Source organism: Ranitomeya imitator, chromosome 2, assembly GCF_032444005.1.
Source record: "Ranitomeya imitator isolate aRanImi1 chromosome 2, aRanImi1.pri, whole genome shotgun sequence".
NCBI lineage: Eukaryota > Metazoa > Chordata > Amphibia > Anura > Dendrobatidae > Ranitomeya > Ranitomeya imitator.
The window spans coordinates 260842274-260865234 of record NC_091283.1 but is presented as its reverse complement, the minus strand read 5'-3'; the positions used below and the strand labels follow the sequence as shown (position 1 = coordinate 260865234).

The following is a 22961-nucleotide window of genomic DNA, read 5'->3' as shown; positions in this document are numbered from 1 at the left end:
CATCTGCATATAGCACTTTTGCTCTAGATCACATTTTTTAATTTCTAACCTTCATATATATTTTTTTGCTAGGCAGCATATTTTTCACTTTTATATCCAGCATAGTGGTTGGATAGCTGCCAATCTGCCTGGCAGTTTACATGGTATTGTTCTGATTTCTATATTTTTTCTCTTTTCCTTTTTGTCTCTGCCTCTCATCGGACAGGGTTTTCATATCATCACGGCATTTGTATTCATACACATTCACGGTTTATCTGGTCAGTTGTAGCTGTGATTGCATATGTACATTGTCACTTCATAGTCTATTCTATGTACTTGCCTTTGAGCAGTCCTCGTTTGTCCCTCCTGGTTTTGGTCTTGTTATGTCCGTTTGGGTCCGGGGTGCGCATGCGCCGCCTCTGTGGCTTCGGATCATTGTGTGGGCGGCGCCCGGCGCGCGGCACGCAGACTCCGCCTCCCAGACGGCTCTGCCTGCTTGCGTTCCACGGCCGCTCCCGTGATGGTTCTTCGGTGGCCATGGCGACGACGCATGCGCCGTCTATACCGGATACCGTTGGACACCAATGTGCGGCGATCTGTATGCTCGTGTGTGTGGACACAATTAGCAATCAAGTCTAAATCGTGTGTTCTCATTGGCCAGACATTGTATAAATAGTTGGAACCCCCCCCCCAATGCACGCCTCCTGAGGAAGTCTCGACGAAACGTGCGTTGGGGCGGCAGGGACCAACCTGTTACTGGTACTTTGCCCTATATTTACTTTGTAAGTATATCATGTCTCCATTTTACAGCTTGCATTGCTGCGTATGACCTATTTAGGTCTTTATACCTGAGGCACTATGCACATTGTCTTTTGAGGCTATGTTTCTAGCTGTTTTATAATGCATATTGACATATTTAGTCTTGCTACACTATATTGATATTTTATGGAGCAGTGAATTCCTACTTATTGTTTGTTAAGGGCATTAGGTGCTGGTCAGTTTGTGTCCTGTTATTGGTTTTCAGTGGTTCTTATTTTAATGTGAATATATTTTTTGTGTACAATAAAATTATTTATAGGATTATACTCTTTTGTTGGTGTATTTATCCACCTTTTTTTGGTATTATATTATTCGGAGTTTTTTGTCCCCATCATTTCTATCCAGGACATTCTCTTATTGTGTATGTAAACCATGTCTCATATCATGTCGGGTTTGTGAAGGAGATAGGAAAAGCCGACAATTGAATTACCGGCTTTTAAGCTATCCAGCGCTGTATGATATATATATATACAGGTCCTTCTCAAAAAATTAGCATATAGTGTTAAATTTCATTATTTACCATAATGTAATGATTACAATTAAACTTTCATATATTATAGATTCATTATCCACCAACTGAAATTTGTCAGGTCTTTTATTGTTTTAATACTGATGATTTTGGCATACAACTCCTGATAACCCAAAAAACCTGTCTCAATAAATTAGCATATCAAGAAAAGGTTCTCTAAACGACCTATTACCCTAATCTTCTGAATCAACTAATTAACTCTAAACACATGCAAAAGATACCTGAGGCTTTTATAAACTCCCTGCCTGGTTCATTACTCAAAACCCCCATCATGGGTAAGACTAGCGACCTGACAGATGTCAAGAAGGCCATCATTGACACCCTCAAGCAAGAGGGTAAGACCCAGAAAGAAATTTCTCAACAAATAGGCTGTTCCCAGAGTGCTGTATCAAGGCACCTCAATGGTAGGTCTGTTGGAAGGAAACAATGTGGCAGAAAACGCTGTACAACGAGAAGAGGAGACCGGACCCTGAGGAAGATTGTGGAGAAGGACCGATTCCAGACCTTGGGGAACCTGAGGAAGCAGTGGACTGAGTCTGGTGTGGAAACATCCAGAGCCACCGTGCACAGGCATGTGCAGGAAATGGGCTACAGGTGCCGCATTCCCCAGGTAAAGCCACTTTTGAACCATAAACAGCGGCAGAGGCGCCTGACCTGGGCTACAGAGAAGCAGCACTGGACTGTTGCTAAGTGGTCCCAAGTACTTTTTTTCTGATGAAAGCAAATTTTGCATGTCATCCGGAAATCAAGGTGCCAGAGTCTGGAGGAAGACTGGGGAGAAGGAAATGCCAAAATGCCTGAAGTCCAGTGTCAAGTACCCACAGTCAGTGATGGTGTGGGGTGCCATGTCAGCTGCTGGTGTTGGTCCACTGTGTTTCATCAAGGGCAGGGTCAATGCAGCTAGCTATCAGGAGATTTTGGAGCACTTCATGCTTCCATCGGCTGAAATGCTTTATGGAGATGAAGATTTCATTTTTCAGCACGACCTGGCACCTGCTCACAGTGCCAAAACCACTGGTAAATGGTTTACTGACCATGGTATTACTGTGCTCAATTGGCCTGCCAACTCTCCTGACCTGAACCCCATAGAGAATCTGTGGGATATTGTGAAGAGAAAGTTGAGAGACGCAAGACCCAACACTCTGGATGAGCTTAAGGCCGCTATTGAAGCATCCTGGGCCTCCATAACATCTCAGCAGTGTCACAGGCTGATTGCCTCCATGCCACGCCGCACTGAAGCAGTCATTTCTGCCAAAGGATTCCCGACCAAGTATTGAGTGCATAACTGAACATTATTATTTGATGTTTTTTTTGTTTGTTATTAAAAAACACTTTTATTTGATTGGATGGGTGAAATATGCTAATTTATTGAGACAGGTTTTTTGGGTTATCAGGAGTTGTATGCCAAAATCATCAGTATTAAAAAAATAAAAGACCTGACAAATTTCAGTTGGTGGATAATGAATCTATAATATATGAAAGTTTAATTGTAATCATTACATTATGGTAAATAATGAAATTTAACACTATATGCTAATTTTTTGAGAAGGACCTGTATATACCTATATATATATATATATATATATATATATATATATATATATATATATATATATATATGTGTCTCACTGACATATATATATATATATATATATATATAGAGAGAGAGCGAGAGAGACAGTATATATTTTTTTATGTTTTTACGATTATTTGAGCCCATGGATCCATTGTATGTCCGTATTGCAAGCCTGCGAGAAAATCTTGCAGTACGGATGCCATACGGATTACATACGGAGGATGCCATGCACAAAATACACTGACACACCCTGCCTACGGAGGAGCTACGGACCACTATTTTGGGGACTTTTCTGCGTATTACGGCCGTAAAAAATGGACCGTATTTTTATACGCTGAGTGTGACGCCGGCCTAAGCTTGTAAAACCATTTATATCCAGTTAATTGGCTAAACAGGTCAGGTGTAAGGGGTGAAGGACAGGGTAGGTGAGCTGTGATTTTATTACTCTCTCAGAAGTCCAAGCATGGACGCCGCCCTCCATCCTATTAACAAACCCCCACAGTGACTGGAGAGGGGCATGGCCGTATATGACCCTTAGCCGGACACTGGAAGGGGGTAAGTAAGCGAGATTTCGGCATTTTAGCTCCCGGTGTGGAGGCGATAGCACAATCATATGCCGCCATATACTAGACGTCCGGTAACCGGTAATAATTCTCTCATGTGTGGGGTCTATTTGTCTCCAGAGAAATCACACGTTACATTCCACACATAACATTGTGTAGAAAAGGCGGCGCGAGGTAATTGTGCCAGTAGTGAGGGCGAATAATGGCGGAAATGTCACTGACTGAGGAGAAGTCTCCATGTAGCGTCTTCACTGCAGATCACGTGACCCCTGACTCCTCCCTCCTGTGACCTCATCACAGGTCCTGTGCGCACAGAGCAGCCATATATGTGGAGTGCGGCTCTGCAGGTGGAGGTATGTGGAGATTCCCCATTACTGAGCGCCGGGACATTAACCCCTTCTGCACGGAGACTCTTTTGGGGTTGTTGTTGCCCCTTTATAAGAATCATAACGTTGTTGTTCTGTTTCCTGTAATAGATACATACGAGCCAACTATGGAGGACAGGAAGTGAGGGAGCGGATTGTTCTCCTAGTACAGGGCCCCTTTCTTGGCCCCACACAGTGTAATGCCCCCATTATGCCCTGTAAGCAGGGTTCTGCCCCACACCCAGCTGCCTCGGGCACTTTACCATCAGCTGGTACCTCAGATTCTTCCCCGCACCCCTCCCATCATCACAATGTCAGCGATACCCATATTCCCATGACGATGATACCGCTGAATAGATTAGTGAATCAGGGAGTGGAAAGCTCCTGATCCTCCATTCAGCTTTCACTTCTGAGTCTGAGACTCCGTGCACTGCAGGCACAATGACGTCACTACATCACACCTGTAGTACGGAGCCTTAGTACTCACACCGCAGAGACCAGAGCAGCGCTCCTCAGGAACCGGGTTGGCTGAGCAGTGTGTGGGTTATTTTTTTTCAAATATCAGGAATTGTGGGTGCATCATATTAAGAGAAGAGCTCTTGGGACTCTGATACTGAATGTGTGGCCAGTAGGGGCCATTATGCAGGGGTTGTGGTGGACTGTAAATGCCTCCATACTGAGTGGGGGGTTTTATTTTGTGTAGCAGGTTGTGATGGCCATAATTAGAGATGAGCAAATATGTTCGGAAAACGATCGCCAAACATAAATTCGGCACGAATATGGTACATTCGGATTCATGAACGGTAACACGAGCATTTTTCTTAAGATCTGAAAAAGTTGGTAGTATGCATTAATAGACATAATTAGTGTTGAGCGATACCTTCCGATATTTGAAAGTATCGGTATCGGATGGTATCGGCCGATACCGGCAAAATATCGGATCTCGCCGATACCGATACCCGATACCAATACAAGTCAATGGGACACAAATATCGGAATGTATCCTGGAATGGTTCCCAGGGTCTGAAGGAGAGGAAACTCTCCTTCAGGCCCTGGGATCCAACTTCATGTAAAAAATAAAGAATAAAAATAAAAATATGGATATACTCACCCCTCCAGCGGACCCTGGACCTTAGCGGTGTAACCGGCAGCCTGCGTTCCTAAGAATGCAGGGTGAAGGACCTTCAATGACGTCGCGGCTTGTGATTGGTTGCGTGACCGCTCATGTGACCGCTCACGCGACCAATCACAAGCCGCGACGTCATTGCAGGTCCTTCACTCACTCATTCTTAGGAACGGAGGCTGCCGGTTGCAGCGGTTACAACCAGGGCGCGTCCGAGGGTGAGTATATCCATAATTTTAATTTTTATTCTTTATTTTACACATGAATATTCATCCCGATTCCCGATATCGCAAAAATATCGGAACTCGGTATCGGAATTCCGATACCGCAAATATCGGCCGATACCCGATACTTGCGGTATCGGAATGCTCAACACTAGACATAATAAAAGCCGACAATACATGTGCCGCGTTTAGTAAAATCACAGCCAACACTGGGCGTTTTTGCTGCATTTTTATATGCTAATTTTCAGCTGCTTTTTCCATTACCAGCAAAGTCTGAGATTTCAGAAATCTCATGCACACATTGTTTTTTTTGTCATCAGGATTTTGTGCTTTGTAGCATTTTTTTGACATGTCACTTCTTTCAGTGTTTTTGCAGTATTTTTCACCCATTGACTTGGATGGATGGTAAAAAAATGCTGTAGTCAGGTTGACTTTTTTGCAGCGTATTTGCAGCAGAAAAGTCATGGACAGCTGGATGTGACCTCACACTCAGCTCTGTTACCTCTAGATAGCAGGCTGCATGATGCGTCCATACAGCCTGTCATTGAGCAGAGTGGACCCGAACCCCATTCACTTGAATACAATACAGTGTTTGACACGCTGTCACATGCATGACAGCGCGGCAAACACCACTTCTGAACGGCGGTGAAAAAATCCCGACCGGTCAGAGAGCCGCAGTTCCCCCACTGTCAAAAGACAGCGGGAGCGCTCAGCTGTGATCGGAGGTGTACAGGTTACCCCAGGTCACTGGTGTCAGCTGATGAGAGAACTGCTCCCATCATCTGACACCTGCTGCCGCTAATAACAGTGAGAGCAGGAGCGGATGATAGGAGTATTCATCAGCTGCTTCTGTGCGGTAAATACATAATTAAAAACATACTGGTGTGGATTCCACCTATTTTTGATAACAAGCCAGGCAAAACTCACAACTGTCAGCTTCAGCAAGGCTAGTTATCAAGAATAGAGTGGTCCACACACTGTATTTTTTAAATAATTCTCCCGGTGAACTTGCCTCTGCACCGTGCGACTTTCTCACAGTGCTAGTGGGATTTCTCACTAAGGTCACTGCAGTTCAGCCCGGCTGGGAACAGAGCATCAGTGACGTCACCACTAGTCACTGATGCTGCGTTCCCAGCAGCTCATTCACCAGTGGTTCTCAGCCTGTACGGTCACATCTTGGCACCATCCAGGTTGGAAACTTTCTCCCCCAGACATGGATTACGGCGTGGGACAGAATGATGGAGAGGTGAGGAATATTGTCGTTTTATTATTTTTGGTTTACTACAGGAGATTTTGGGGGTTTCGGTAGAATTAGGCGAGGTCGCATGTATGGTTTAATTGAGATTATTAACCCCTTAATGACCGCCAATACGTCTTTTAACTGACCTGAGATATAAGAGAATAGCCTCCCCATACAGATGACAATCCAGCATCTGTCGGCTATACACTATAGCTGACAACTTGCTGTATCAGCCACGATCAGTATTTGCACCGTCTAAATCTGTTTCACCCCTTAGATGCTGCTGTCAATAGTGACTACATCATTATAAATGGTTAACAGAGTGTGGGGGCTTCTTCTTTGTCCCAATTGGTGCCCTCAGATCATGATTTTGTTGTCCTGATGTTTGCCGTGGCAATTCATGACCAAATAGTGGCCTTAGAGTCTGACGGCTGTAGTATTCTGTTCAGAAGTTAGCAACATTTAGGTGGTAAAAATACACATTTTCATTTCTGTCATACCACTTTACATTAATTCCTGTAAAGCAGCTGAAGGGTTAATAAACTACCTGACAGCAGTTTTCAATATGTTTAGGGGTGCAGTTTTTAAAATGGTATCACGTTTGTGGGTTTCCCAATATATGGGACCCCTAAAGTCACTTCAAACATGGATAAGTCCCTAAAAAAAAAAAATTTTGTAAATTTCTTTGAAAAAATGAAAAATTGCTGCTACATTTTTAAACCTCCTAAAATGCTAACAAAATAAAATAACATTTTACAAATGGTCCTGATTTAAAGCCGACATGTGGGAAATGTTATTTATTAATGGTTTGCTGTTGTATGACTATCTGGATTAAAGGGATAATCATTCAAATTTAGAAAATTGCTAATTTTTTAACATTTTTCTCAAATTTTTGATATTTTTTATAAATAAACACAAAAAATGTTGAACTAAATTTACCATTATCATAAAGTATAATGTGTCACGAAAAAACAATCTCAAAATCACTGGGATTTGTTAAAGCTTTGCAGAGTTATTACCACATAAAGTGACACTGGTCAGATTTCAAAAATTTGGCTCGGTCACTAAGGGGTTAAAGGAGTCTGTGTTATTCTTTCAATTAAAGGAATTTTTTCTGGGTGTCTTACGTTTTCTTACAATGTGACTATGGGGTTAGTAATAGGGTCATCTAATTGACTCCTCTCAATTACTAACCTCGGGGCTTGATGTCACCAGACAATAAAAACGTGACACCAACCCCCCCAACTATTACCCCACTTTCCACCACTAAAGGGTAAGTGGGAAGAGAGAGGCTAAGTGCCAGAATTGGTGCATCTTAGAGATGTGCCTTTTCCGGGGTAGCTGAGAGCTGATGTTTTTAGCCTGGGGGGGGGCCAATAACCATGGCCCCTTCCTAGGCTATTAATAGCGACCCGCAACTGTCTGCATAGCCTTTGCTGGTTTTAAAATATAGGGGGACCCTACATCACTTTTTTGGGGGTTCACCATTTTAAAAGCCAGTATACAATTGTGAGCTGATATTAACAGCCTGGGATGCTCCATCGGTATTACCTCCTTCCTAGGCTATACACAAATTTCTGTGTGCGAATCAAACCTGAGATCTAGCGTGATAGAAGATTACAGTGCGGGGAAGTTGAGAAACCTTCATATAGACGGCCGGTGGTGATGGAGTCAGTGACTCTGGCCAAATATGTTTCTAGAGCCGTAGTAGAAGATGAAGATGTCATCCTCATCATGAATTAGTTATTTCTCATGTCGCGTGTAGTGTTGAGCATTCCGATACTGCAAGTATCGGGTATCAGCCGATACTTGCTGTATCGGAATTCCGATACCGAGTTCCGATATTTTTGTGATATCGGAAATCGGTATCGGAGTGTGCGCACTCTCCTTCAGGCCCTGGGATCCATATTAATGTAAAAAATATGGCTATACTCACCCCTCCGAAGAACCCTGGCTGTCACCGCTGCAAGCGTCCGCCTCCGTTCCTGAGAATGTAGTGAGTGAAGGACCTTCGATGACGTCGCGGTCAGGTGAGCGGTCACGTGAGCACCTGACCGCGACGTCATCGAAGGTCCTTCACTCTCTGCAATTCTCAGGAATGGAGGCGGACGCTTGCAGCGGTGACAGCCACGGTCGTTCGGAGGGGTGAGTATAGCCATATTTTTTATTTTTATTCTTTATTTTTTACATTAATATGGATCCCAGGGCCTGAAGGAGAGTTTCCTCTCCTTCAGACCCTGGGAACCATCGAGGATACATTCCGATATTTGTGTCCCATTAACTTGTATTGGTATCGGGTATCGGTATCGGCGAGATCCGATATTTTGCCGGTATCGGCCGATACCGATACTTTCAAATATCGGAAGGTATCGCTCAACACTAGTCGCGTGTAATGAATATCTCCTGCAATATTGCTAATGCCGATTCCAGGGTTGGTAAATGAGACGAGAATTAGCGTTATAGAAGATGAGTCTATGAGAAACGTATTCAGCTGCCGACTCCGAGCAGGAAACTGCTTGTTGTCTGTGGCCTAAATATATAGGATTTATTAGTAGATGTAAAGAAGGAAACTAAATACTGTAAAATATTAAATCTCATACGTTTCCCTTATTATCTCCAGTAATTGTATTATTACACAGGATTCTTATGATGTTATGGATCGCCCCCAGACGCAGGGCCGCGGGTTACTCGGTACCGGTCCTCTGCTGGCTCAGTTCTGGGGATGTCACGGTGGCTGGACCCGGTCCGTGACCCTGCTAAGGGGCGCCCAATAAAAGGTGATAGGAGTCTGTCAAGGTTTTGTGACGCCACCTGTGGTATTCGGTCAGGGTGACCGACGCTGCTTGGTGTCCACTGGGGTGATGTTATGGCAGCTAGATGGTATACCTTCCCACAGGTGAAGTATGTCCCCAGGGCTTCCCAGTAAGGTGGATGGTGATGGTGTGGGGTGCAGGCAATAACGAGGAAACAGGGTTGCAGTCTCTTTACCTCTTTACTGAAGACTTCAGGATCCTCAATCCAGAGCACGATTAACAGGGCTGTCAGAGACCGGCCGGTCTGATGGGCACATCCAGAGTTCCCCTTGCAGGTGGAAATCGTTGCCTACCAATAGCGCCTGTGTGTTGTAGTGCTACCCTGCTGAGCTTTCAGTATAGTCCTCACAACTTCTGTTCTAGTTTGTTCGTTCGTTCTTTCTAGTTCTTTCTCTTTCTTTCTATTTCATTCCAGATGTTACTAGTTTCTCATCCCCCAGGTATGTTATGGCTAGGACGCCACCCGTATGATGGGAAGGCTCGGAGCTCTTCTGGGACCCTAGAGACGCCCCTCTCCACACGTTGCCCCCTATGTCTTTGTAGGAAATTTAAGGTAGACAGCCAACCTACAATTAACTGTCCTGCGGAGTTTGAAGTAAGGCATAGAGTCAGTTACTTCCTCGGTGTTCCGGCCACCGGCTACGCGCCTCAGTAGGATGTTGCCGTTCTCGGGGCACGACTCCTACTGCTTCTCCTTTGTGCTTGATCTCATTTCTCACTGTTCCACAATATCCTTCGCTTCGTGTCTCTTTCTTAGGATACCGCCGCAAGGAAGTGCAGGCGCGGTTCCGTAATGTTCTGTTCTGTTTGCTAGGTACCTGCCAGGTTCCCACGCCTGACAGGGACCCCCCTGAATCTTTTCCCTGCAGCACCCCCTGCCACGGGATGTTGCCTGAATCCAAAACAGTCAGCTTCTGATCTAACTTCCTATCAACCCCTAGTTTCACCAGTGTGAGGCGTGGCCCAATAAATAAAGCCTTTTACTCCCCCTAGTGGCCGGAGTGTGAAGTGTAATGTGTGCTGGTGATACCTGGTCAAAGAATTCCTTTAGTCCCATCAGACGTACCATCACTCCCCTTAGTGGCAGAGCGACGTTACTGCAACGACCAGATCTCTGGGGCGCTGCACTTACATCGGTTCATCTTCTCATTCAGGTCTCTACAATATCGGATCCTCTCAGTGAAGATCTTCCACAAAAGAACATTTTCCTGATTTACCCATCACAGATGGATATGGACAGAGATAAGATGGCGGAGAGGATATTACACCTCATCCTAGAGATCCTCTTCCGGCTTACTGGAGAGGTGAGAGATTCTGATGACGTCACATTACATCATTCTTATCTATGGGAATAACAGATGGACAGAACTGGAGAGGTGAGGACTCTGGAAATGTCTGTAGAGAGATTTATTAATGTGTCTCTCCATTACCAGGATTACACAGTGGTGAAGAAGACCTCTAGTGATCGCTGTCAGGACCCTGTGTCTGAGGAATGGGGAAGACCCCTGAGCCCAATCACGGGGCCTCCACCTCACCCCCTGATCCATGAGGACATCAATGACCAGAAGATCCTAGAACTCATCTACCAGATGATTGAGCTGCTGACTGGAGAGGTGACACTGCTGGGAATGCTGGGACATTATACAGTAACACTATGAAGGGATCGGGGGATGACGGTATCATTGCATGTGTCAGGTTCCTATAAGGTGTCAGGATGTCGCTGTCTATTTCTCCATGGAGGAGTGGAAGTATTTAGAAGGACACAGAGATCTGTACAAGAACATCATAATGGAGGTTCCCCAGCCCCTCACATCTCCAGGTAATAGACAGGACTAAATACACACGGCCTATAATTATCTGTATGTAAAGAATGAATTCACTCCCTGTATGTGTTTCCTCCAGATCTATCCAGTAAGAGGACAACACCAGAGAGATGTCCCCGTCCTCTTCTTCCACAGGACTGTAACCAAGAAGATCCCAATGCTCCTCAGGATCATCAGGTAGATGGAGAGAAGGTGTCAGGAGATCTCCCCTATGATGTGTAGACGCCGGTGAAGGTCTTGTGCTCAGTCTAGTTTTATCCACCAGTATTATATGTTTTATACTTGTGTAATGAGAACGGTGGAGATAGCAAGATTAGAGCTGATCATAGTTGCGACTTCTCCATCTGTCGGTGACTTTTATAATATTTGTTTCAGGGTGAAGATCTGACCCATATTAATACTACAGAGACATATGTGAGGGGGAATGAGCGGTGTAAAGGGGAGATTCCTACATATGGCTATCCAGGTGAGTAGTGACCACTAAATGCAGAGAAGTCACAGATTCTTCTCATCACCGGCTGTGTCTGCTTTATCGGTGGTGTAGTCCGGCCGTATTACCATGATCACCATTTTGCCTCTAGACCACAACATTCTCCTCCACCCAAAACTGTTCAAATGACTTTGGTCATTGAAAGCCCTTTTCTATAGAACTTACAACCTGGTAGATCCACCTACCCCCTGGGTTTAGGAGACGCTGTTACCTGCCCAGATCTGTGAACTATAAAGCCAAATGATAGCGTACGTAGAATGTGCTGACAAGATAGAAAATCACTTGATGAAAAATATTCTGATGGACTGTAAGAGAAAGCGGAGGGTAATGATGCTGTTGGCTTCCTAGAACCCTGAGATCTTATCGGATGAATCTCCCTTCTCTCCCTTCTGTGCTGCTGAATGTGATCATATGGTCCCTACAAGACCAGGTCCCGTCTTTCTGGCCAAACTTCACTTTTATGATAGACAACATTAAATGTGCAGTGAGGCCAAGTGTGAATTTCTGGACAATAACAGAGTTTCAGTTTATCCTGACTTTTCACTTTGTATTAAAACCGACTAACTTCCAGGAGGATTGTGATAATCTACATAAACCCATCACACCGGTGCCATGATATATCTCTGAGCTGTGCATGGCTGATAGCTGGAATATACATTTATTCCTGCCTGCAGGAGATGTGTTGGCTCCAGCCCTGGTTTCATGGATTCAATCCACCTCATAAATTACATTGTTTCTGATCCTAAGAAATTCAGATTACTGCACAATCTCTCCTGAAATGGGGAGCAATATTATTTTCTCTAATCTTCTGGTCAGGATTCATAGTAGCTCCAATGGTCCACCATAAATGAATGCAACTCTGGTTTACTGTTGTGTAATCTGTATTTGTAGTTTTCAGTTAATGAGATCCTCGTGCTCTGGGGCGGGGCTGTGGGCGGGGCTTTATGTGGTGCTCTGGGGCAGGGCTGTGGGCAGGGCTTTATGTGGTGCTCTGGGATGGGGCTTTATGTGGTGCTCTGTGCTCTGGGATGGGGCTTTATGTGGTGCTCTGGGATGGCGCTTTATGTGGTGTTCTTGGTGGGACTGTGGGCAGGGCTTTATGTGGTGCTCTGATTACATATTCTTCTCTATTGGCTTATGACAGGTCGCTGATCCCTCACTGACCTGTCCCCATTTTTACATAATGCATATAATAGTGTTGATATTATTGTTGATGAAACCTAAAATATTGTGGCTATTGGGAGGCTTAGAAAAAAAATTGCATCCAGCAAAATGTCACCAGTGGCGCCTGTCCAGTAGCATCTATCTCTTACTTATAGACTGTGCAGGCGCCGCCATCACCAGTGACCTTTTGCTGGCATATTATATGCATTATCAACAATAATATCAACACTATTATATGCATTATGTAAAAATGGGGGCAGGTCAGTGAGGGATCAGCGACCTATCATAAGCCAATACAGATGCATATGTAATCAGAACACCACATAAAGCCCCGCCCACAGCCCCGCCCCAGCACCAAATAAAGCCCCGCCCACAGCCCCGCCCCAGAGCACGAGAATCTCATTAACTGAAAACTACAAATACAGATTAAACAACAACCACAAGACGGATTTCATCACCAGGTATCGGTGTAATCAGTATAACGGCACCGACCTGACAGTGTCTGTAGTCAATAAGCACAATCCTGCTGACAGGATCCCTTTAAGATGTCTCCGCTCTGCACTATTATACACCGTTCTCTTTAAATGTGTAATATTTCTTCTTGAAACTCATCTGACAGAAAATATTGGAGCTTCCGATAGTTTAGATTGTGAAGTCACCGAGCCCTGTGCTCTAATTACCCCAGAGAGGTTTCACCACTAGCTGCTCATTTATTACTGATGGAGACTGTTCAGTTGGAGCATTTCAGTAGATGTTATTGTCTATAGTCACAATTTTGATTACAGTAGTGTCCAGAATCCTCTGATTTATCCTCTTCCAGTTTTGGGTTCTTAATCCGGCCCCATTTTTACAATCTGACGTGTGTCACTTTATGTGGTGATAACTTTGGAATTATTCACAAAGGATAATAGAAAACAAATGGATCTTACAAATTATTTTCCTGCTTCTCACAATACCCTACATACGATTGTACACTACTCTCTGGGCACATGGCCGTGTTCAGGAGGGAAGGAGCCATTTAGCTGTTTGACTGCAGATCTAGCTGGAATAGTTTGCAGACACAATGTATTGGGAGCACTGTTCGTGGTCAACTGGCAGCTCAAAAGATCTCCACCATGAACCTGCTTGGCACTATCTTCTCTGCTTTCCATATCCCAAGGATTGCCTTGTTCATCGCCCTTTAACACCATTACATGGATCTGGACTTTCACTGGGACCCCTAGGCTTGGACCATGGTGTTACCTGCTATTCTGTGGTATTAGATGGCAGGAAGAATAGTCAGGTAGCTGGGTCAGAACCAGAAGGACAGAATACAGAATCAGAAGACACAAGAGTAGTCAGTAAACGGGTCACGGTCACAACAGGAGACAAATACACAAGCTGAGCACAGAGGACTGAACCAGAGGAGAACAACGCTGATTCTGGCAGATTCCGGCCATGTGCTTGGAGCTTTAGTAGGATGTGGTACTTTCCAATTGGCTGAAGTAGGGAGCAGATTACTCCAGCTGGACAGCAGGAACAGATCCCGGATGAGATTGGACACACCATATGCAGAAGCCCTAATATGACTAAATGACAGAAAATCAGAATAGTCGAAATCCCCATAAAGTGATTCCATTTTATAAATTAATTCACTGAGGGTTATAATCTATACATATGTGGTCAAAATTGTTGGTCCCCCTCGTTTAATGACAGAAAACTCACAATGGCACAGAAATAACTTGAATCTGACAAAAGTAATAATAAATAAAAGATCTATGAAAATGAACAAATGAAAGTCAGACATTGCTTTTCAACCAAGCTTCCACAGAATAAAAAATAAATAAATAAAACTCATGAAATAGGCTTGGACAGAAATGATGGTATCCCTGAAAAAAAAGGGGACATGTTAAATCACGGTGTGACCACTAACTAGCATCACGGGTGTCTACAATCTTGATTCAGTGAGTGGCCTGTATATAGGGCTACAGATACTCACTGTCCAAAAAGAGTTATTTCATAAAAATAACAGTTTATTGAAAACATATTACATGAAAATCACCAAAAAATTATGATAAAAAAAAGATTATCAATGATAAGGCACATAGAGTGCTTCCGTGAGAAGGACACAAAAACAGTGGCACTGAGAAAAAGCAGGCTGGGCAAGCAGAGGTCATAAATCTCCACCTCCATAAACTTCAATGCAATAGCAAAAAAGCGCATAGTGCAAATAAGGTGCAAACATATAACCAATTATCCAAAAAAGTAGAGGGCTTAATATGGCTTAATGTGGGAGAGCATACATTACTGTAAATAAACCCATTAGCCGAATATCATTACTCTAGAGATAAAAGCGACATTCAAAGTCTTTCTTACCCATGTCGCCAGTCAGCGTGTGTCCAAGGCAGCTCAGATGCACGTTCAGGAGGCAGCCTCCCGAAGAAGCCCACGCATCGGGGCTGCCCTGGCACACGCTGACAGGCGACATGGGTAAGCAGGACTTTGTTTGAGTGTCACTTTTTTCCCTAGGGTAGTGATATTTGGCTAATGGGTTTATTTACAGTAATGTATGCTCTCCCACATTAAGCCTAAAAAAATGGGCTGAAATTCTCGGCTTGTACTCAAGTATATACGGTAATTCTTTTTGGACATTTACTCTGTGTGTTTGTGCAGGAATTATCTATTTTGAAGTGTCCATATTGATCTAGTACCTTGAAAAGGAATGTAATTGGACCAGTTTAACTAGTATGTATCAGTGGTTTCTCAGATACTCAATGTGCGCTTTGATGACATGGACCAGGGGAAGCGAAAGAAAGAGTTGTCTCAGGAGATTAGAAGGAAAATTATAGACAAACAGGTTAAAGGTAAAAGTTATAAGACCATCTCCAAGCAGCTTAATGTTCCTGTGCCTACAGTTGCACCTATTATTCAGAAATGTTAGATCCATGGGACTGTAGCCGACCTCCCTGGACACAGGAGGAAAATTGATGGCAAATCAAAGTGACGGATAATATGAATAGTAACAAAAGAGCCAGAAAAACTTCTAAACCGATTTAAAGGTGAACTTCAAGCTCAAGGAACATCAGTGTCAGATTGCACCATCTGTCATTGTATGAGCTAAAGTGGACTTCATGGGAGACGACCAAGGAGGTCAACATTGTTGCAAAAAAATCTTATAAAAGCCAGACTGGATTTTGCCAAGCTACATATTGACAAGCCCCAAAGCTTCTGGGAGAATGTCCTGTCTAAGTTTCACAGATGGAAAAATGAAGCATATCAAGAAAAGAACACTGTCCCTACTGTGAAACATGGAGGAGGCTCTGTTATGTTCTGGGGCTGCTTTGCTGCATCTGGCACAGGGTGTCTAGAATCTGTGCATGGTACAATGGAATCTCAAGACTATCAAGGGATTCTAGAGAGAAATGTGCTGCCCAGTGTCAGAAAGCTTGGTCTCAGTCGCAGCTCATGGGTCTTGCAACAGGATAATGACCCAAAACACACAGCTAAAAGCACCCAAGAATGGCTAAGAGGAAAACATTGGACTATTCTGAAGTGGCTTTCTATGAGCCCTGACCTAAATCCTTTTGGGCATCTTTGGAAAGAGCTGCAACATGGCGTCTGGAAAAGACGACCTTCAGACAGGAGACAACTGGAGCAGTTTGCTCCTGAGAAGTTGGCCAAAATACCTGTTGAGGGGTGCGGAAGTCTCATTGACAGTTATAGAAATTGTTTGATTGCAGTGATTGCCTCAAAAGGTATTGCAGCAAAATATTAAGTTAAGGATTCCATCATTTCTGTCCAGGCCTATTTCAGGAGTTTTATTTTTTTAAATTCTGTGGAAGCATGGTTGAAAAGCATGGTGGAAAAACAATGTCTGACTTTCATTTGTTCATTTTCATAGATTTATTTATTATTACTTTTGTCAGATTCAAGTTAGTTCTGTGACCATTGTTGGTTTTTCTGTCATTAAACGAGGGGTACCAACAATTTAGACCATGTGTATAGGAGGAATGAATATTTTGACTCCACAGCCACTTTCCAGAAATTAACACGCAGTGGATGTTGGAGAGTGAAAATTACACATTTACCATTTTATTACCCACCACATAGTGCGCAGATTGTGCTCCAGGAGACACACACCGCAAATTAAGTGGATTCTTCTCACGTTGTTTGAGCACACTGCAAGACTCAGAAGTGAGAGCCGATTTTGCTGGATTGGTTTATAGAAACTGTTACATTTCAACAGCCTTTGAGCCACTAGTAGTGTGGGAACCTCTGTTTTTCTATTGACAGATGATAGACCTGAGTGGGGACTTGTTTTTTGTGAGATGAGAATTAATATTATTTTCGCCTACATAACATTGATTGGTTTCTTTTTATTCAATATTTTGGAGGTAGAATGAACAAACAGTTGAACACCACACACTACTGTTTCATCCAACAAGGTTATCTATTAGACTGTGAACAGTCATTGTCTTGGTAAATAACACCATGAAACACAATCTTTGTTCCTGGCTTCCAAGTGTAATATTTCAACTGCTTATGTTTAAAGACTATGGAAAAACGACTACAGTCAAAAATGTCTCAAAAAGGTTCAGAAATGAATAGGTGTTCTAGATTTGCGGGTGTACTGCAAATTGCTTTCTCGATGAAGCCCCCAAATATAGTCCCCCATCATGTTTTCGCTATACTGTCCTTGGTAACGTTCAAAGTCCAATATATCTAGATGAAAGCACTCGCCTTGCTCCTCTGAGTTTTCTTGTTCTCCTTGAACTTGTCAAGATGAGCGTCAAGGATATGGACTTTGAGAGACATTCTGTATCCCATTATGGCGTAATTCTTTATGAGAGTCTGAACCAACTACACATAGTTTTCAAAGTTTTGATGCCATCTAAAAAAAAATAATTGCTCTTTAACTACGATTCGTTATTCTCTTACTCAGCAATAACAAACCGAAATGTTGGTTCGAGTCACCTGTGCTTTTATACTTTCATGACTACTATTGAACAGTCCTAGAATGTTCTTGAAAGTTCTAAAAGTTTCTAGAAACTTCTAGATAATTCTGGAAAATTGTAGAAACCTCTCCCCAATTCTACCAGTTCAAGAATATTCTAGAAGACTACTCAGTATTGAATAAGAATCGAGATTTTTACAGAAAACATAAAAATTTCAAAATTTCATTGTCTTGATCACAGAAGCAAAGTTTTGGTGGAACAACAACTATTTTCTATTGTTTTAGGGTTAGGAAAACACACTGTCTACCCAGGAAAAAATGTAATTGTTACATAGTGTAATTAAAGTTTTTTTTTACATAGCTTGCCATTTTTATGGACAGTTTAAGTAGAAATGTTCAAAAATATAAAACTCAAGGATATTTTATTAAAAAATACTAATTGTTTTTTATCTTAGCAAATGACTGTACCAGGAGATCAGAGGGACAGCTGACATCTTCAATTTTCAAATCTAATGATCTTGAAATCCTACAAGATACAGCTGAAGTGAATGCCATTACTCCAGATATACCATCATCCATTCACAGAAAAGATCTGTCATCTGATCCTATGAAACAGGTCCCATCTACTGATTCATTACTGACTACTAAGGAAAATCAAAGTCACAAAAGAGGCATTAAAAAACAAACTGCTCCTAAAGCAAAGAAGTCATTTTCCTGTTCAGAATGTGGGAAATGTTTTAAACATAAATCAGATTTGGTTATTCACCAGAGAACTCACACAGGGGAGAAGCCTTTTTCATGTTCACAATGTGGGAAATGTTTTAACCAGAAATCAGATTTGGTTAGGCACCATAGTACTCACACAGGGGAGAAGCCTTTTTCCTGTTCAGAATGTGGGAAATGTTTTACTCTCAAAAAGAGTCTTGTTAGACACCAGAGAACTCACACAGGGGATAAGCCTTTTTCATGTTCAGAATGTGGGAAATGTTTTATCCAGAAATTCGAATTGGTTCTTCACTATAGAACTCACACAGGGGAGAAGCCTTTTTCCTGTTCAGAATGTGGAAAATGTTTTAAGGGGAAATCATATTTGGTTAATCACCATAGAACTCACACGGGGGAGAAGCCTTTTTCCTGTTCAGAATGTGGGAAATGTTTTGCACATAAATTACAGCTTGTTATACACCATAGAACTCACACAGGGGTGAAGACTTTTCAATGTTCAGAATGTGGAAAATGTCTTCGCCATAAATCAGAATTGGTTACTCACCAGAGAACTCACACAGGGGAGAAGCCTTTTTCCTGTTCAGAATGTGGGAAATGTTTTAACAAGAAATCAGATTTGGTTAATCACCATAGAATTCACACGGGGGAGAACTCGCCTTTTTCCTGTTCAGAATGTGGAAAATGTTTTAACTGGAAATCAGATTTGGTTAATCACCAGAGAACTCACACAGGGGAGAAGCCTTTTTCCTGTTCAGAATGTGGGAAATGTTTTACCCTCAAAGAGCATCTTGTTACACACCACAGAACCCACACAGGGGAGAAGCCTTTTTCCTGTTCAGAATGTGGGAAATGTTTTAACCTGAAATCAGATTTGGTTAATCACCATAGAACCCACACAGGAGAGAAGCCTTTTTCCTGTTCAGAATGTGGGAAATGTTTTAACTATAGAGGGAGTCTTGTTAGTCACCAGAGAACTCACACAGGGGAGAAGCCTTTTTCCTGTTCAGAATGTGGGAAATGTTTTAATCAGAAATCAAATTTGGTTAATCACCATAGAACTCACACAAGAGAGAAGCCTTTTTGCTGTTCAGAATGTGGGAAATGTTTTCAATGGAAAGAGCTTCTTGTTAGACATCAGAGAACTCACACAGGGGAGAAGCCTTTTTCCTGTTCAGAATGTGGGAAATGTTTTAAATGGAAAGAGCTTCTTGTTAGACATCAGAGAACTCATACAGGAGAGAAGCCTTTTTCCTGTTCAGAATGTGGGAAATGTTTTAAATGGAAAGCGCTTCTTGTTAAACATCAGAGCAGTCACACAGAGGAGAAGCCTTTTTCATTTTCTTAATGTGGGAAATATTTTACTTGGAAATCAACTGTTAATAAACATCAGAGGCTTTACATAGGGGAGAAGCCTTTTTTATGTTCATAATGTTGTTATTGTTTTAACCAACGTTGAATCTTCTTAAAGGAGTTGTCTCCTGTCATTCCTCATGTTTGCTGACAAAAAGGATAAAACTAAACTTTATTAATTCCAAATGTAAAACTATACCCATAATTCACCCCCTGAAGGTTAGTCAGTAGGTGACTAATAGAAAAAACATTTACCCCACAGTTCAGTATATAGGGTGAGGTGGCATGTACACACTCATTCTCCAAGCCTCTCATTTCTATGAGTTTCATTGTCCTCAACAAAGGCGACTCATCAAGAGACTATTTAATATTGAACTATATTCAAGCAAGACTAGACAAAAAAAAACTAAAATCATGTATCATGTTATCCGAAACAGTCAGAAAACCAGCCACATATTGGCAGATCCCAGACCTCAAACTATATACTTCGTAAGTTTATAAGCCACTCCAGTGTCAGGAATAGATAGCATGTGACAATACAGTATAATTCTTGTGTTTTTTCTCCTATAGGGACTGCCCTGGTTTGGTAATGTAACAGCTGTTAATTAGTAGTGCAGACAAATTTTCCTAGACTAAACTCCGTTTTCAGACGCCCAATATGTACCACTCAGGGAAACTTACCTGCTCCAAAGATCAATAGCAGCTTCTAACTAATGGCCATGCTGCGGTCTGTCCAGGAATGAGTGCAGTATCGTTATAAAGACTAGGGATGTGAGCAATCATAATGTCTGGAAGATCTGTCCCATTATTTAGTAGGAATATGGAGATTATCTCTGAAAGTTAAGTGCTCCCTGAGCGGTATATAGTGTATTTTCACATACTATCTATTCCTGACACTGGAGTGGCGTATAAACTTACAAAGTATATAGTTTGAGGCCTGGGATCTGCCAATATGTGGCTGGTTTTCTGACTGTTTCGGATAACATGATACCTGATTTTGTTTTTTTTTGTCTAGTCTCACTTGAATATAGTTCAATATTAAATAGTCTCCTGATGAGTCGCCTTTGGTGAGGACGATGAAACCCGTAGACATGAGAGGCTTGGAGAGTGAGTGTGTATACATTACCTCATCCTATATACTGAACTGTGGGGTACATGCTTTTTCTATTAGTCACCTTCTGACTAACCTTCAGGGAGTGAATTATGGGTATAGTTTTACATTTTGAATTAATAAAGTTTAGTTTTATCATTATGTCAGTGAATCTTCTAATCAAGGGATCATTTTATATATAATTATATCTTATTAGTATTTTTTTTTTTGCAGTGAACTCATTCCTCATGTTTGGCCTCATTAAAACACTCATACTTCGCTGGCGGCCGGCTTCACTTCAGCGGTGTCGAGACTCACTGTCCCAGAGCTTATGTGAGGTTGTTACATCACACGAGCCCTGCACCTGATTAGCGGCAGCTTCACTGCTCCTTCCTTCGGACGTATTGATCATGAACAGGAAGCCAGGGCCGCGGCTGCTCTCTGCCTCATGATGCTTGATTTGTCCGAAGGTGGGGACAGTGACGTCAGCGCTGATTGGGCACAGGGCTCACATGACGTAAAAACCTCAAAAGAGCCCCAAGAACACAAGCGCCAACACCAGTGAAATGGCGCCACCATGGGAGGTTTGTATGAGGATTTTTATTTTACCACGACCAAACATGAGGAATGAGAAGGGCTTGTCCAACTAGTTGTCAACTTTTATAAACATCAAAAATCCCACACAGGGAAAAGCCATTATTATACCTAGAGGGTGAGAAATAAATTACAGGAAAATCGTATTTTGTTGACCTTCAAAAATAACTCAGACGGGAAGAACCTATATATATTATTGACAAATTGTACAAAAACATGATGCGCGCAGCATGCGTTCAAGGTGAGAATATTATATGGGAGTTTTATAGGATAAACCAAATACCAGCAGAAAATAAATGACCCAAAACAAACATTTATCAGTAAAAATAACTCATTTTTATTGGGTAAAGTATAAAAGAACATGCAATTAAAAACCGAGTTTAACCCCTTAATCACCAGAGGTATTTTTGGTTTTGCATTTTCATTTTTTGATCACCTTCCTCCCAGAGCCATATCTTTTTTTTTTTTATTATTACTATTTTTTAGTCAAAATGGCCGTGTGAGGGCTTGTTTTTTGAGGCACAAGTTGTACTTTTGAACAACACCATTGGTTTTAACATAACATGTACTGGAAAATGAGAAAAAAAAATAAGTTTGGTGAAATTGCAAAAAAAGTGCAATCCCACAGTTGTGTTTTTTTTTTTTACCATGTTCACTAAATGCTAAAACTGACCAGCCGTTATGATTCTCCAGGTCATTAGGAGTTCATAGACACCAAACATGTTTAGGTTCTTTTTTTATTGAGGCGATGGAAAAAAATTCCAAGTTTGTTGGAAACTTTTTGGGTTGGGTGAGGGCTTATTTTTTGCGTGCCAAGCTGTTGTTTTTAATGATACCATTTTTCTTGCAGATACAAGCTTTTGATCACCCATTATTGCATTTTAATACAATGTTGTGGCTACCAAAAAAAGTAATTCCGGCATTTTGACTTTTTATCGTTATCCTGTTTAGCGATGAGGTTAATTCTTTTTTCATATTGATAGATTGGGCGATTCTGAACGCGGCGATACCTAATATGTGTATGTTTGATTTTTTTATTGTTTCATTTTGAATTGAGGCGAAAGGGGATGATTCGAACTTTTATTTATTTTTTTAAAGATTTTTTTTGTTGTTTTACTTTTGGTATTGTGAAGACAATAAACATTGTATCTTAATTAACCAGAAGACTATTTTTAGCAAACGAAGAATAATAGAAAGTTATCTGTATGTTGGCTTTCAAATTTAAGTGTTGATTTCTGGTTGGTCAAGAAAACAGACTTTTGTTTGTTTAAGCCTGGAATATTGACTTTTATTGTGCTCTTATCCTTGATCAATAGTGATGTTTGCTGATATGCTAATTATGCATTGTGGTATAGAGCCAGTTTGTTGACTTCTAAAGTAGAGAGGGAAAAACTATGCAAATAGTTTAAATAATAAGTAATGCTACTTGATCTTGTCTCCATTCTTACCCTTTATGTAAATACTGAATGAGGGACACTTGTTAAGTCTTAAAATAGGTTACATGCCTCTGTATAAAGAGACAGAGAGAGAAACAGCCAGAGAGATTCTGCCAAGACATCC

General features: G+C 41.9%; 2 protein-coding genes across 2 annotated transcripts; both read left to right on the top strand.

Annotated features, from left to right (window-relative positions):
• The first annotated feature begins 10391 nt into the window (after window positions 1-10391).
• LOC138663010 (oocyte zinc finger protein XlCOF29-like) lies at window positions 10392-10921 on the top strand. The gene is made up of 2 exons (XM_069749051.1): window positions 10392-10535; window positions 10665-10921. Exons 1-2 carry the CDS (start codon window positions 10458-10460, stop codon window positions 10887-10889), a joined length of 303 nt encoding a protein of 100 aa, XP_069605152.1. The 5' UTR covers window positions 10392-10457; the 3' UTR covers window positions 10890-10921.
• An 11-nt stretch (window positions 10922-10932) lies between these two features.
• LOC138663006 (oocyte zinc finger protein XlCOF7.1-like) lies at window positions 10933-21825 on the top strand. Its single transcript, XM_069749048.1, has 4 exons — window positions 10933-11050; window positions 11134-11231; window positions 11430-11520; window positions 18097-21825. Exons 1-4 carry the CDS (start codon window positions 10966-10968, stop codon window positions 19710-19712), a joined length of 1890 nt encoding a protein of 629 aa, XP_069605149.1. The 5' UTR covers window positions 10933-10965; the 3' UTR covers window positions 19713-21825.
• The last annotated feature ends 1136 nt before the right edge of the window (window positions 21826-22961 follow it).